Here is a 13,827-nt window from a genome sequence, read left to right on the forward strand (position 1 = left end):
ACCTTCCTCTTGGGAACCTCTTTTGGCCTCTGAATTGAGTCTCCTGTGCCCTGCATCTCATGACTTCTTTCTTGGTTTCCTCTTATCTGGTGGAATAAACCATGAGTAGCTTCTGAGAAAGGGTGCACCAAAATTAAATTTTTGAAATTCTGCCTGTCTGAAGAAGCCTTTATTTCAACGCTCACACTTCAGTGTAAAAATGGCTGAAACTTGATTTCTAGACAGCAATAATTTTTCACCAGAATTTTGAAGATCATACTCCATAGTTGTTGTTGAGAAGAAGGATGGCATTCTTAATTCCTGATCTTTGATAGATACTCTATTTGCTCTGGAAGCTTTTGAGATATTCTCTTGGCATTCCGAAATTCCAATAGAAAGTATCTTGGGATGGATCTTTACAACCTAGGAATCTTTTTCCTGCACTCGCAGGGAAAACATGCGCGCACGCACACATTCACGTCTTCCATAGCTGAGGCTTTCCAGGGCTCCACAGAGCAAATCAGCTGACTTCCTGGTGGACAGCCACACTATAGGCTTGGATTTCAGCTTCCTCAGCTCTGCCACTTATCTATCAGCAACTAAATTCTGATTAATATCTCCCATATGCTGTTTCTCCTCTTCCATTCCTTTATCATTGACGGTTTATATCTTTATTGCCATTTTTGTGAGTTTTCAGGAAGGAACAGAAATAAACACACATTCAATCCCCATGTTTAAGTAGAAGTCTCCTGCACTGGTGAATTTCAAACTCCCAAGCAGCATAATCCCACCCTTGATTTCCAATGAAACCTTATGCCCAATCACAATCACAGAGCAGTGGCTGGAGGACGAGTCACCTCTCCTTCTTTGGTTCCAGGGGGCATCTCCACCAAACTTATGAGCCTTGGACATACTTTGAGCATCTTTGATTTACACAAACCTTCCACTGCAACAAAACTGTTCCATGCATCATTCCTTAACCACACCTTTTACACTCACACTGTTCCCCTGACCTAGACTGCCTTCTTCTTATTTAAGTCCACTTCCAGCCTTTCCTGCAAAACCAAGCTGGACCCACCTCCATCTGTGAGGCCTCTCCAACACCATGCTCTATGATGACCCCTCCTCACCTCTAGAGCTGAGTACCACCTAAGAGTGCCTAAAGAGCAAATGATCACATGCATCCTTAGTTACCAGGTGCTGGATAGAATTACTCATCGTCATACAAGTGTCCCATGGGTCTGAGAGAAAGGGATGGCCGTGATAAAGTGAATCCTTTGGCTCAGTCTCACTCCTCGGTGACCAGGTCTGCTGAGATAATCTGTAGTTTCGAGATTGCTCTCACCACGGTAATACTTCCCATTCACTAGCAATGAAAGCTTAAGCATTCTGTTCTCTCTGGGTTCCCTGTTACACAGAGGAAGTAAGTGCCAGGGACTCAAAGATCTGGGCCTAAAACTCAGGAAGAACTAATAGGCTATGTGGGTGTAGAGCTGAGCCATCTCCCAATAAAACATTAAAACTATCCTGAAAATAAGAGAGCTGGATCTAGTATCCCACTCAATCCTTAAAGAAGAGTAAAACCTCAGCCATCCTTAGAAGATGTCATTAAATATCTTCATTTAGATTCCATCCTAAAGTTCACCAACTATAGGCTTGAGAGGTTAAGAGACAGCTACCAGCATACTTATTGAGTTACCACTGCTTTTAAACAGATGTGCTGTTAAATACACAAAGAACAAGTACAATGTATCCTTATAAAAGGCAATGATTAATTTGTGACACAATTGGAGAAATTTGACTACTGACTGATGATAGCAAGGAAATACTGTTAACAATATGGTAGTTTTATTTTAAATGACAGAACTTTTTTTAGAAACATATATAAAATATGGACAATTACTCTGTCACAATTACTCAACTCTGCTGTTGAGCACAAAAGCAGCCATAGGTGGTAAGTAAACAAACGAGTGTGGCTGTGTTGCAATAAAAGTTTGTTTGCAAAAACAAATGGAGGGCTGGATTTTGTCCCAAGCCCACAGTTTGCCAACCCCTGATATAGATGAAGCAAGATTGGCTATCAGTTGATAATTATTAAAGCTAAGTGTTGAATATGTGGGGATTCTCTCTGCTTTGTGCATATTTGAAAATTTCCATAATAATATAATTTCCATAATAAAATTTTTACTTTTTTTCCAAAGAAGTCAACGTTTCACTTCAGTAACTCCACTGGACTTAAAAGTCAAAGTAGAAAACAGCCGTAGCCGGTTTGGCTCAGTGGAAAGAGTGTCAGCCTGTGGACTGAAGGGTCCCGGGTTCGATTCCAGTCAAGGGCACATGCCTGAGCTGAGGGCTCCATCCCCAGCAGGAGGCATGCAGGAGGCAGCCGATCAATAACTCTCTCTCAACATTGATGTTTCTATCTCTCTCCCTCTCCCTTCCTCTCTGAAATCAATAAAAATATATTACACCAAAAGAAAAGAAAAGAAGAGAAGAGAAGAGAAGAGAAGAGAAGAGAAGAGAAGAGAAGAGAAGAGAAGAGAAGCGAAGAGAAAAGAAAACACAGCGAAGACTAAGGATGACGGATTATGAATTTCATTTCCAGAAGGGTAAGGAAAATAGAAGCATTCTACCGGATCACAAACTGAGAGCTGCCAGTCAATGGAATTTTGTAGGACCAGAAGGCGAGTGGTATTTACCTGGCCAACGCCTGACAGCTGAACCAAACAAGACATGGGGGCTCTGCACCTCTGACAGCCTCTCCCTGGCAAGCTGAGGAGGGAGAAGTGTTCATGTTTTATGCAGGAGCCATTCGTGGCTGCTTTACTGGGGGGTGATGCTTTCCTGAGTGCAGAATACATTCCCTTGTGAAAGTTCTCAGGACCGGGAGACACGTGTGGAAAGAACTTTCTGTCCCTGGCAGAGAGGGAACCAAATCTCTTCTCCTTGAACTTGGATAGTCTTCTCTCACTTGGAAGCCTCACTGATCCTCTGGTTTTGGAGAACTTGAGCCGCGTTCTCACAAAGCCCAGCTGAACAAGAAGCACACTGTCATCAGGGGCTGGCTGGGCACAGGGAGCGGTGAGAGCACCGCTGCTCTTTCTAGCGTGGCCTCCCCATGCCCCGTTTTCTCAGAGATGCTCTAAAAATCCCAGGATGTTGTAAGAAGGTCAGAATTAAGGTAAGTGAGTAGAAAAAGCAATCAAGGAACCCTGAACTTTGCTACCTCTGCAGAAACAAACTGAAAACCTAGCCTTAATAGGATATTTCTGTAGGTGAAAAGACTGAGGGCATGGAGACAGCAATGGCCCAGGAGGCCTCCTCAGCCCTCCTTCCTCCAGGATCCAACAGCCATGGCAGCTCTGAATACCACTTACTAAAGCCCAGGGCCATCGGTCACGGCCAATACAATGCATGAGAGGAGAGGGGAAAGAGTATAGAAGGGGAAGACGGTGGGAGGAGGGAAAAAAGAGAGAGAACGTAGAAGAAAGTGGGGCAAATAAAGAGGAGGTTACAGCAGTTAGTGGTGGAGAAGCCACCGGGTGACTCTTGGTGCCAGCTCTAGAGTCTCAGGGCTTGTTGGCCCAGGCCTTACCCTGGAGGAAGAGGACGTTCCCAGGTGGTGGTCTTGGTATTGTGGTCAACATAATAGACACGGCCGTTGGGCAACTCTCGCTGTTCCCATCTGAAAAATAAAGTCAAGGGGAGCATGAGATGCACAGTTGAAAGGCATAAATCCTTGTGTGAAAGGGAGTCCTTCTCCACTGATGTGGCTAAGTTGAGAGGAAACATCAAGGATGACATGCAAGATCAACCAGTGGTCAAACCAGCCCCATGCCGCCACTGCAGTGCCTGGAGTGCTTCCTGAGAAAACCAGAACAGCTCCCTCTGTGGACTCACGGTACCAGGATACACCATCAATCGCTCTAAATGCCCCTCAATGACCCATATGAATCTACATTCCATGGAGTTTTCTAAATCAGTCTTTCTTGCCCATTTTGAGATCAAAAAAATCCATTTAGGAATGTGATGAAAGCTGAAGACTCTTTCCTCCAAAAATGCACTCACCAACCAAAAACTCTGTATACAACTTCTGGGGTTCACAGACCTCTCCTAGAGTTTATCTATGGATAACTCCATAGCCTTTTTAGCCTATATTACCTCTTGAAGCCACAATTTATATGATTACCACTGTTCTCATCATATATATTCATGATCACATTTCTTTTTAGAATACAGGATTCATTTATAGAGAATCATATATCTATATCAATTATATATATATAATTGATTTCAGAGAGGAAGGAAGAGGGAGAGATAGAAACATCAATGATGAGAGAATCATTGAGAGGCTGCCTCCTGCACTCCCCATACTGGGGATCAAGCCCACAACCTGGGCATGTGCCCTTGACCGGAATCGAAGCCAGGAACCTTTAGTCCTCAGGCTGACACTCTATCCACTGAGCCAAACCAGCTAGGGCTACAGAGAATCTTTAAGAGAGATCTGGGTGACTCAAAGAAATACTGCATACTGTTATTTATTGACTGTGCTATACACCCATGTTAGTTATTGACTGCTCTACCCATAAGTCTGTGTGTCAGTGAATATGAGATTGGGGTGCTGAGGGTGGCTCATCTGTGCTAATAGAGGAACAACAAGGTAGCAGATGAAATGAAGAGATAATCCACAAGCAAAATCATGACGAAGTACAGCCAAGGGCCACCCATCCCCACACTACCAATTATTCCTACACTCAACAAGCTGATGGTAACTCTGCTTACCCAGGATACAGTAACCAACATATAAAGAATGCAAAAATTTACATTTATAAAATGATTACCACTTTCTAAAAGATATTAATGGTCCCATTCGTTTTTATGTTTTACACTGATTTTACTTACTTCTCTTCAGGGAAAAGGTAACCTTTTCCAAGAAGCTGATACAGTCAGTTTTGCTGAAACACTTGTTTTGAAAATGCAGATCTATTCCAATGATTGATACATGATGGAACAATTTGAGCATAATGCAAATTTTACATTTGCTTACATATGATTTTTGCCTTTGAGAAACACAAGGTGAACACAGACGATTTCCCCCAGCTAAACCCAGTCACATAGGAATACAAAACCCACACACCTACCAGTTACTTCAGTTTACCACCTTATATACCACACCCATCTGGTGTTACAACTCCCATCTGATTTCAGATAATACTCCTCGCACAACTTCGGGACAACACCCACAAACTCCAACCCTGCTTCCACAGCGAACTTCAGGTCTTCTCATGGAAACGTGCCATGTTAATTGTCATGTTATGTATCTCAACCTTTTAACACGTGTAAAACTGCTACCGTCACTGTTCGGTTCCTATTTTTGTATGTGTCACTGACAAATTTTTGCCCCCAACCCATTTTTTTCCATAAGCCCTGTGGTTTCTGTGTGATTGTACAGAATATGGTGCTTTTTAGGACTACACATTACAGCGGAGCTGACTGTGCACTGAAATAAGTGTCCTGATTTCTATTATGAAGCCTGGTGCACCTACTCTGGTAGACGTTAGCTTTATTCAATACCATTTTTTAAAAATATATTTTATTAATTTTTTACAGAGAGCAAGGGAGAGGGATAGAGAGTTAGAAACATCGATGAGAGAGAAACATCGATCAGCTGCCTCCTGCACAGCCCTCACTGGGAATGTGCCCGCAACCAAGGTACATGCCCTTGACCGGAATCGAACCTGGGACCTTTCAGTCTGCAGGCCGACGCTCTATCCACTGAGCCAAACCGGTTTCGGCAATACCATTATTTTTTTAAACCAGGATGACTGTACGGATCAGCCCCTCTAAAACCAGTTCAGATACAGATATAAATGAGGTTTTTAAGGCAACCAAGGGAAGAGGGGCACCACCACCCACTGAGCAACTACAAGGAGCCACGGGCTCATGTTTTACCTCATGCAGTCCTTGCCTCCATCCTTTAAGGTGGGAAATGCCATCACCATTGAGGAAACTGAGGCTCAGAAAAGCTAAGTAACTCGTACATGGCATTCAAACTCCGCTCTGACTCTCTAGCCCATGAGCGTTACCGCCACGTCACGCCGAGAGGAAGAAGGGAGGAAAGGGAAGGTCAGTTGGAATTTATAGGGAACCTGCAACCCAGAAGACAGGTTCAGGTGCTTTCCCGATCCCCATCTCAACGTGAACAGCTCTCCCTGTAGGGAGCCCTGTAGAATCACGATGCCTGGGGAGGAATTATAATGGGTCCACTGGGTGCGTTTCCAGTCTCTGCTTTCATCACAACCCCTCTGCTCACATATGACCTACCGGAAGAGGTGGCACTTTGTGCACCACTGGCGCGTTAGCCTGGGAGCAGTGAGGGCCAGAGGTTAACACTCCCACCCCTCAGAAGGGATCAACTGCTGGGTTGAGGATACCCAGAATTATGCTTGAGAACCTTTTGTCTCCCAGGTATTCTTGCTCAAAGTTCTGGCTAAAGTGGATACTGGTGGCTTGACCCAGGTGCCCTGGTTCCTCTTATTGCAGCAGGAAGATCCTCACCCATCACGTAGTATTTTATTAAAAGGACAGAATCCTTTGGCGGAAGTGACCAGGTGAAAATGCATACCGGGTAAAGCTGAAGATCTTCTCCCTATGGGTGCCCCTCTAAGTTAAAGACAAAAGAGTAACAAACATGGCCAGCTCAAGAAGCTGGTGGCCCATCTGTGAAGATCTAAAACCTCTGAGTAGGAAAGGCAGGCTGATAACACACTGTGGCTTCACGCCAACTCACCAAACTCCTCACGCCTGTTCTGTAATTGAGAAGCAAATCTGATACCCTCTTTATTCATCTGAGTTTGGAAATCAGGAAAGTCTTGAGGAAGGTACTTGGCTTAAGGGTAAATACTGAAATAGGGAAGCTCCTTGAGGCAATGGCAGGAAACACCCTTTCATAGTGTTTGCTTCTGATAAACTTAAGAAGCTTGAGAACGCCTCCGAATTCCCTAAGACATTAGCTATCTCTTTCCCTTCCCTGGCAATTTTGTGGCACAAAAGCACCAACAAAATTAGTTTCCTCATTTTGTGGTCACTATTTGGAAAACTGTCCATAGTACGTGGATGGGGCTACCCCTTTTGTAAAGACCCGATATTTATTGTAGCAATTGGAGATAAAAGGCACTAGAAGACTCTTTCTTTATTCCAACAATTCTTTTGTGACAACTTTCATTTAGTAAGGAAGCTCTACTTTTGACTTCTTTTATATTTCATTTGAGGCAAGGAGAAAACTTTGGTTTTATTGTACTTTGGCTAATATCTTCATTTGAAGATGGCATACTACTTGAAATCCCATGAAGTAAATGCCCTTAATTGGCACAGCAGAGTTCCCACATACTGACAGAAAGGAAACCGGTGTGAATCCTCTTCGCTTATAGTCAAGATTTACAGCAGCTCTTTTCAAGCCTAGACTAGATCTGTCCGTCCCATCTTTGATCCCAGCTGATCCTAGAAATCAAAGTCTCTCTTTCAGGGACTGTTATTGTCCAGCAAATCTGTGTCCTTCTATGAACCCTCTCAACTGGCTTAGCTAGAAAAATAGTTACCAGAGAAATAAGGCCTTTCTTCCATTACCTTTTTGATAGCTACGTTTTTCCTTTTAAAACTGGACTCCTGCTCAGATTAAATGTCCATGTGGGTCCTCCCTGATCCATGACCTGGCCTAGCTGCTTTTCTTAGAGAACTCTCAACTCTTCCCTTACCTGCACGGCTCCTCAGAATTCATATGAATCTCTTCCCTTCATTCATGCGGCACAGTCGGTTAATTCCGTTGTCAATCAAACGAGCCTCCTGATTCTCATTTCTCCTCAGTAACTGCTGACCCACATAGATCAAGCCTTCCGACTGTCTTGGTTTGGTCTCCCATACCAAGAAAGTGATACTAGCAGCAACCTTTCATCAGCACATCCCTGTCAGGGGTTAGGTTTCTGTCCCGTCTAAGCATCTTCTTCCCACTGAGATTAAAAGACTTTTCAATCAACCGACCCGTGGGTCTCAATATTGCATCCTGGTCACGTGGGTCATATCCTCTCCCACTGAGCAGTTTTCTCTGATGCTGTCAGAAATAGTGTTCAAAGCATCAAGCATGATTCAGGTCCCTTCCCAACACATTGCTCCTTGGCCTTCAATGAGTAACATTCAGTTGGACCACAAGGCTACACAGGGTCTTTGTATCCAAAAGTACCTAAAAGTAGTCTCCAGTTTCAATTAATCTTAGATACTTTTTTAAACCTAAATTATCTTTGCTCCTGTGGATTTTAACTGCCCTTTATTCAGCTGTGTATCTTTTGTGTACATGCCCCAATTTCCTCAGCAGCAGCAGCATTAAAAGGGTAAAGGCTGCCAGGCCGGCGTGGCTCAATGGTTGAGCATCGACCTATGAACCAGGTCAAGGTTTGATTCCCGGTCAGGACACATGCCCTGGTTGTGGGCTCCATCTCCAGTGGGGGGCATACAGGAGACAGCCAATCAGTGATTCTCTCTCATCATTGATGTTTCTATCTCTCTCGCCCTCTCCTTGCCTCTCTGAAATCAATAAAAATATTTTTAAATAAATAAGAAATAAAAGGGTAAAGGCTAAAGATCTCAATCACATTATTGGGATGACTTACAAGCATTTCTCCCCTATGTTTTCCTGAAAAGAAACCATCTGGTCATCTGAAACACATTTTCTTGTGGAAGGTTTCCTATAAGGTGTTCAAGAAATTAATTCTCAATGACCTGCCATTACAGTGTATATTCAATGATCCTGACCAATACACTTCTTGATCAGGTTCCGCTATGTTTGAACAGAATGTTTCACCAAGTGTAGGAGTACTATAAGTTGGGAAAGGATAAAAGCTGGGTGAGGGTTGCCGGTCCATATTAGAGACATTCTCTTTAAATGGCCCTTACAAATTTACATATCGGAAATTCTATCTGTGGGCAGCTACTCTTCCAGGGCAGCGGTCGCCAACCTTTCAGACCTCGCGGACGACCGGTTGGCAACCGCTGCTCTAGGGAGTCCTCAGGCACCTTTCCCTCCCCATCCTCTGCCTTTCTCTCTAAGCTCCAAGGGCCCTTCTACTACATCTGTAACTTTCTAAATAAACTTTCTCTTATAATTTGGAAAAAATCCCATCTTCCAAGAGCATTGTTAACTTACATTATTTATTAATGTGCTTACAGGGCATTAGTAAACTTGACCCTCATTCAAAATATATTCTCTCTGTTAGAAAATAAAGTCAAAACCAAAAGCCAAAACCCCTTTGCACCCTCAAAAGATGCCTGGCTGGTTACTTAGACTAACACCAAACTTCAGAAAATGCACTGAGAGTATTCAAGTATTCTTAAAGTCTCCTATGTAGAAGCTCAATTCCCCGCAGGCAAGAACTAATGGGATTCATATTTTCTTACTTTATGCCCCTATAATACATGATTCTGAACCAAATCCTATTCCCCAAGCTCTGGTCACTTCCTGGGTGAACCATGAGATTTATTTCCTCTGTAAGGACATTTCAGACTGTTTTATGAGTCAGAAATCTCTGTGCAATAGAACACATTTCCTGCTCACTGTTTTCACTGCTTCGGTAGGTCCTTTGCAAACTGCATAGGAAATGTGTTAAACTCATTCCTTCCCCCGAGAACCTTTCTTGAAATACTGAGCTTTCCTTTAAATCTTAGCATACTAACGCGTTTTTTAAACTATCAACAACTAGACTTTAAGCCCTTTAAGCACAGGATGGCACAGTAGTAGCTACCAAGGCTTCTGAATTAATTCTATTTTTTTCTTCCTCTTCTTCAACTATCCCTCCCTTTTTTTTGTTGCCTTAGAAAAGTCTCCAAAGCTCTTCAATGGAAGTTGGCAACATTAAAAGATATACTTTCAGAGAGGCAATAAAATTCCTGGAGATACTATATATAAAAAAATATTATTTTATGACCCAGCAATTCCGCTTCTGGGAATATATACGAAGAAACTCGAAATACTAATTCTAAAGAATATATGCACCCCTGTGTTCACTGCAGTGCAGTTCAAGTGCCCATCAGTAGATGGGTGGATAAAAAAGCTGTGGTATATTTATATAAAGGAATACTATTCAGCTATAAGAAAGAAGGAAATCTTACCCTTTGCAACAGCATGAATGGACCTGGAGAACATTATGCAGTTAGAAATAAAACCATCAGAGAAAGACAAGTACCATATGATTTCACTCATATGTGGAATCTAATGAACAAAATAAACTAACAAAATAGAAACAGACTCATAGAGAACAAACTGGCAGTTGTCAGAGGAAGGGCGGGAGCTTGCAGGACTGGGTGAAAAAGACAGAGGGACTAAGCAAAACAACAACAACAGAAAAACCTCATAGATACAGACAACCAATATGGTGATCATCAGAGGGAAAGGGGGATGAGGGGAAGTATAAGAGGGAATAGAGGGTAAACGGTGATGGAAAGAGGCTTGACTTGGGGTGGTGAACACACAATACAATATACAGATGATGTACATTTGAAACCTATCCTACATAATAAAAGGCTAATATGCAAATAGACCAAACAGTGGAACGACCTGTTGCTATGACGCACACTGACCACCAGGGGACAGACGCTCAATGCAGGAGCTTCCCCGTGGTGGTCAGTGCACTCCCAAAAGGGGAGTGCTGCTTAGCCAGAAACCAGGCTCATGGCTAGTGAACACAGCAGCGGTGGCAAGAGCCTCTCCCACCTCCGCAGAAGTGCTAAGGATGTCTAACTGCTGGCTTAGGCCCACTCCTGCAGGGAGCAAGCTGTCAGTCAGACATCCCCCGAGGGCTCCAAGACTGCAAGAGGGCACAGGCTCGGCTGAGGAACCCCCCCCTCTCCAGTGCACGAATTCCGTGCACTGGGCCTCTAGTATAATATTATTAACCAATGTCACCCCAATAAATTCAATAAAAAGTTTAAATTTTTTAATACATTTTGCAATTATAAGATTTTACATATCTGAAAATGTAGAGAAATAGTTACTCTTAAAAAAATAAGATAGGAGAAACCAAGATGGTGGCATAGGTAAACACCTGAACTTGCTGCCTTGCACAACCACTTCAAAACTACAACTAAAAGACAAAACAGACATCATCCAGAACCACAGGAAGGCTGGAGAGTGGAAATTCTACAACTAGAAGGGAAGCAAAAAGCACACTGAGACTCAGAGGAGGTGCGGAAGTAAAGTGCAGAGGTACGGAGGCGCGTGCGTGGAAAGGGCTGGTAACTGAGGACATGGTTGTCTTTTTCAATCGGGAGGGAGACACAAGCTCCCGACTGCTCTGAACTCTAGTTCAAGGTGAGACTCTGGGGACCCAGACTCTTACGAGGGGAAACTGGACTGTCTGGCATCGGGCCGGAACACGAGGGCGGCTTTTTCTCAGAGGTGCTTGCAGCAATTACAGCGGGACACTGAAACCCAGGGGCCTCTTAGGGCAGAGCTGAAGGTCAGCCATTGCTGTATGCTCTGCCTTGTTGAGTCCCTGAGACCCCACCCCACCCAATTTACAACCCCATCCCAGCTGTGTGCAGAGGCTTTTGCATGTGAATGGCCTGGCCCTTTGCAATCTAAAATTACCTAACAAACTGCAGCTGAGTCAGTGAGACCCAGAGCATCCAAAAGAAGGCCCCGCAGCAGCTTGCATTGCTTCACAGCTGGGCCTCAGCTGGGCACCTCCAAACCCCAAACAAAGAGGAATCTGCAGATCTCTCCGTAGCTCCTGCTAGGTGGCCTCAGGCAGAGATAAATTTGCACTTCCTTGGAGATCCAAGAGCCAGTGTACCCAGTGGTCAGAGTGGGACCATCCAGATTACAACTCCTAAGATCCATAAGGGACACACTCAGGGGACAGACTCAGTGAGCACCAAAGCCCCATTGAAGCAAGTGTTGCCCCATAAGGGTGTCTCCAGCACAGAAGTTCTCCCATCAGAGACACAACTGATCCTCACAGCCAACTCGCCTGGAGGTCAATTCCTCCCAGTGATACCAACAACAATCAAGGCTTAACTACAAGACTGTGCACACAGCCCACAAAGGGGTGCATCAAGAGTGTCTACCTCAGGTAACTGGGGAGGCTGAGCCACTGGGCCCTATAGGACACCTAGCACACAAAGCCACTCTATCAACACAGGGAAGCAGCCAAAATGCGGAGACAAAAAACAGGTCACAAATGACAGAAATGGAGGAAGCAAACAACTGGATATAGAGTTCAAAACCACGGTTATAAGGTTTTTCAAGAATTTTCTAGAAACTGCCGATAAATTGAGTGAGTCCCTCGATGATATGAAAAAGGACCAACTAGAAATAAAGCATACACTGACTGAAATAAAGAATAATATACAGAGATCCAACAGCAGACTAGAGGATCGCAAGAATCAAGTCAAAGATTTGAAATACGAAGAAGCAAAAAACACGCAACTGGAAAAGAAAAAAGAATCCAAAAATATGAAGATAGTGTAAGAAGCCTCTGGGACAACTTCAAGCGTACCAACATCTGAATTACGGGAGTGCCAGACGAAGAGAGAGAGCAAGATATTGAAAACCTGTTTGAAGAAATAATGACAGAAAACTTTCCCCACCTGGTGAAAGAAATAGACTTATAAGTCCAGGAAGCACACAGAACCCCAAACAAAAGGAATCCAAAGAGGACCACACCAAGACACATCATAATTAAAATGCCAAGAGCAAAAGATAGAGAGAATATTAAAAGCAGCAAGAGAAAAACAGTTAGTTACCTACAAGGGAGTACCCATACGAATGTCAGCTGATTTCTCAACAGAAACTATGCAGGCCAGAAGGGAGTGGCAAGAAATATTCAAAGTGATGAATAGCAAGAACCTACAACCAAGATTACTCTACCCAGCAAAGCTATCATTCAGAATTGAAGGGCAGATGAAGAGCTTCACAGATAAGAAAAAGCTAAAGGAGTTCATCACCGCCAAACCAGTATTATATGAAATGCTGAAGGGTATTCTTTAAGAAGAAGAAGAAAAAGGTAAAGATAAAAATTATGAACAACAAATACATATCTATCAACAAGTGAATCTAAAAATCAAGTGAATAAAAAATCTGATGAACAGAATAAACTGGTGAATATAATAGAATCAGGGGCATAGAAAGGGAGTGGACTGGGTTACGGGAAGAGACTGGACAAAAATCGTACACCATATGGATGAGGACAGTGGGGGGTGGTAAGGGTAGAGGGTGGGGTGGGAACCAGGCGGAGGGGAGCTATTGGAGGAAAAAAGAAGAAAAACTGTAATAATCTGAACAATAAAGATTTATTTTTAAAAAATAACAATAAAAAATAAGATAATCAAAATTATTTTTAAATTACATAAATATACTGTTTTTCATTTAATCTAAAGTGCTGTCCATTCTTACCTGCATGCTTAAGATATTTTACAATAAACAAATAAAATTTAAAACCACATACCATAAGATTACCAAATTTTGGTAGATGTGTGTAAATGTGTGTGTGTATGTATATGTGGTCTTGGGCAAATGGCTTAAGGTTCCCTGATTTGCAAAATGAGGACAAAAGTGGCTACCACTCAGAGTGCTATGAAGACTGCATGAAGTAACTCACATATGAAACAGCATTCTTCAACACACTGGAAACGCTTAACACATGCTAGCTGTTATTAATGGTCAGGAAAAAATATACACAAGGTACATGAATAGCACCAATGATTAAACCTGGGTGTTTGCTTGTTGCTGTTCTCCTTATTCTTTCTTCTTCTATTCCCTGTCCGCCTCCAAAAAAAGTTTTAAGGGCTACTGAGACTGAA

General features: G+C 43.1%; 1 protein-coding gene across 3 annotated transcripts in view; it reads right to left on the reverse strand.

The window, feature by feature from the left end:
* WWP2 (WW domain containing E3 ubiquitin protein ligase 2) overlaps positions 1-13,827 on the reverse strand; it is a 124,272-nt gene that overhangs the window by 23,970 nt on the left and 86,475 nt on the right. For all 3 annotated transcript variants that reach the window (XM_079800535.1, XM_079800534.1, XM_079800536.1), the window contains exon 9: positions 3,575-3,664. In XM_079800535.1, the coding sequence (XP_079656661.1) occupies positions 3,575-3,664 (90 nt within the window). The remainder of the gene's footprint in view (positions 1-3,574; positions 3,665-13,827) is intronic.

The sequence above is a fragment of the Cnephaeus nilssonii genome, assembly GCF_951640355.1.
Source record: "Cnephaeus nilssonii genome assembly, chromosome: 20".
NCBI lineage: Eukaryota > Metazoa > Chordata > Mammalia > Chiroptera > Vespertilionidae > Cnephaeus > Cnephaeus nilssonii.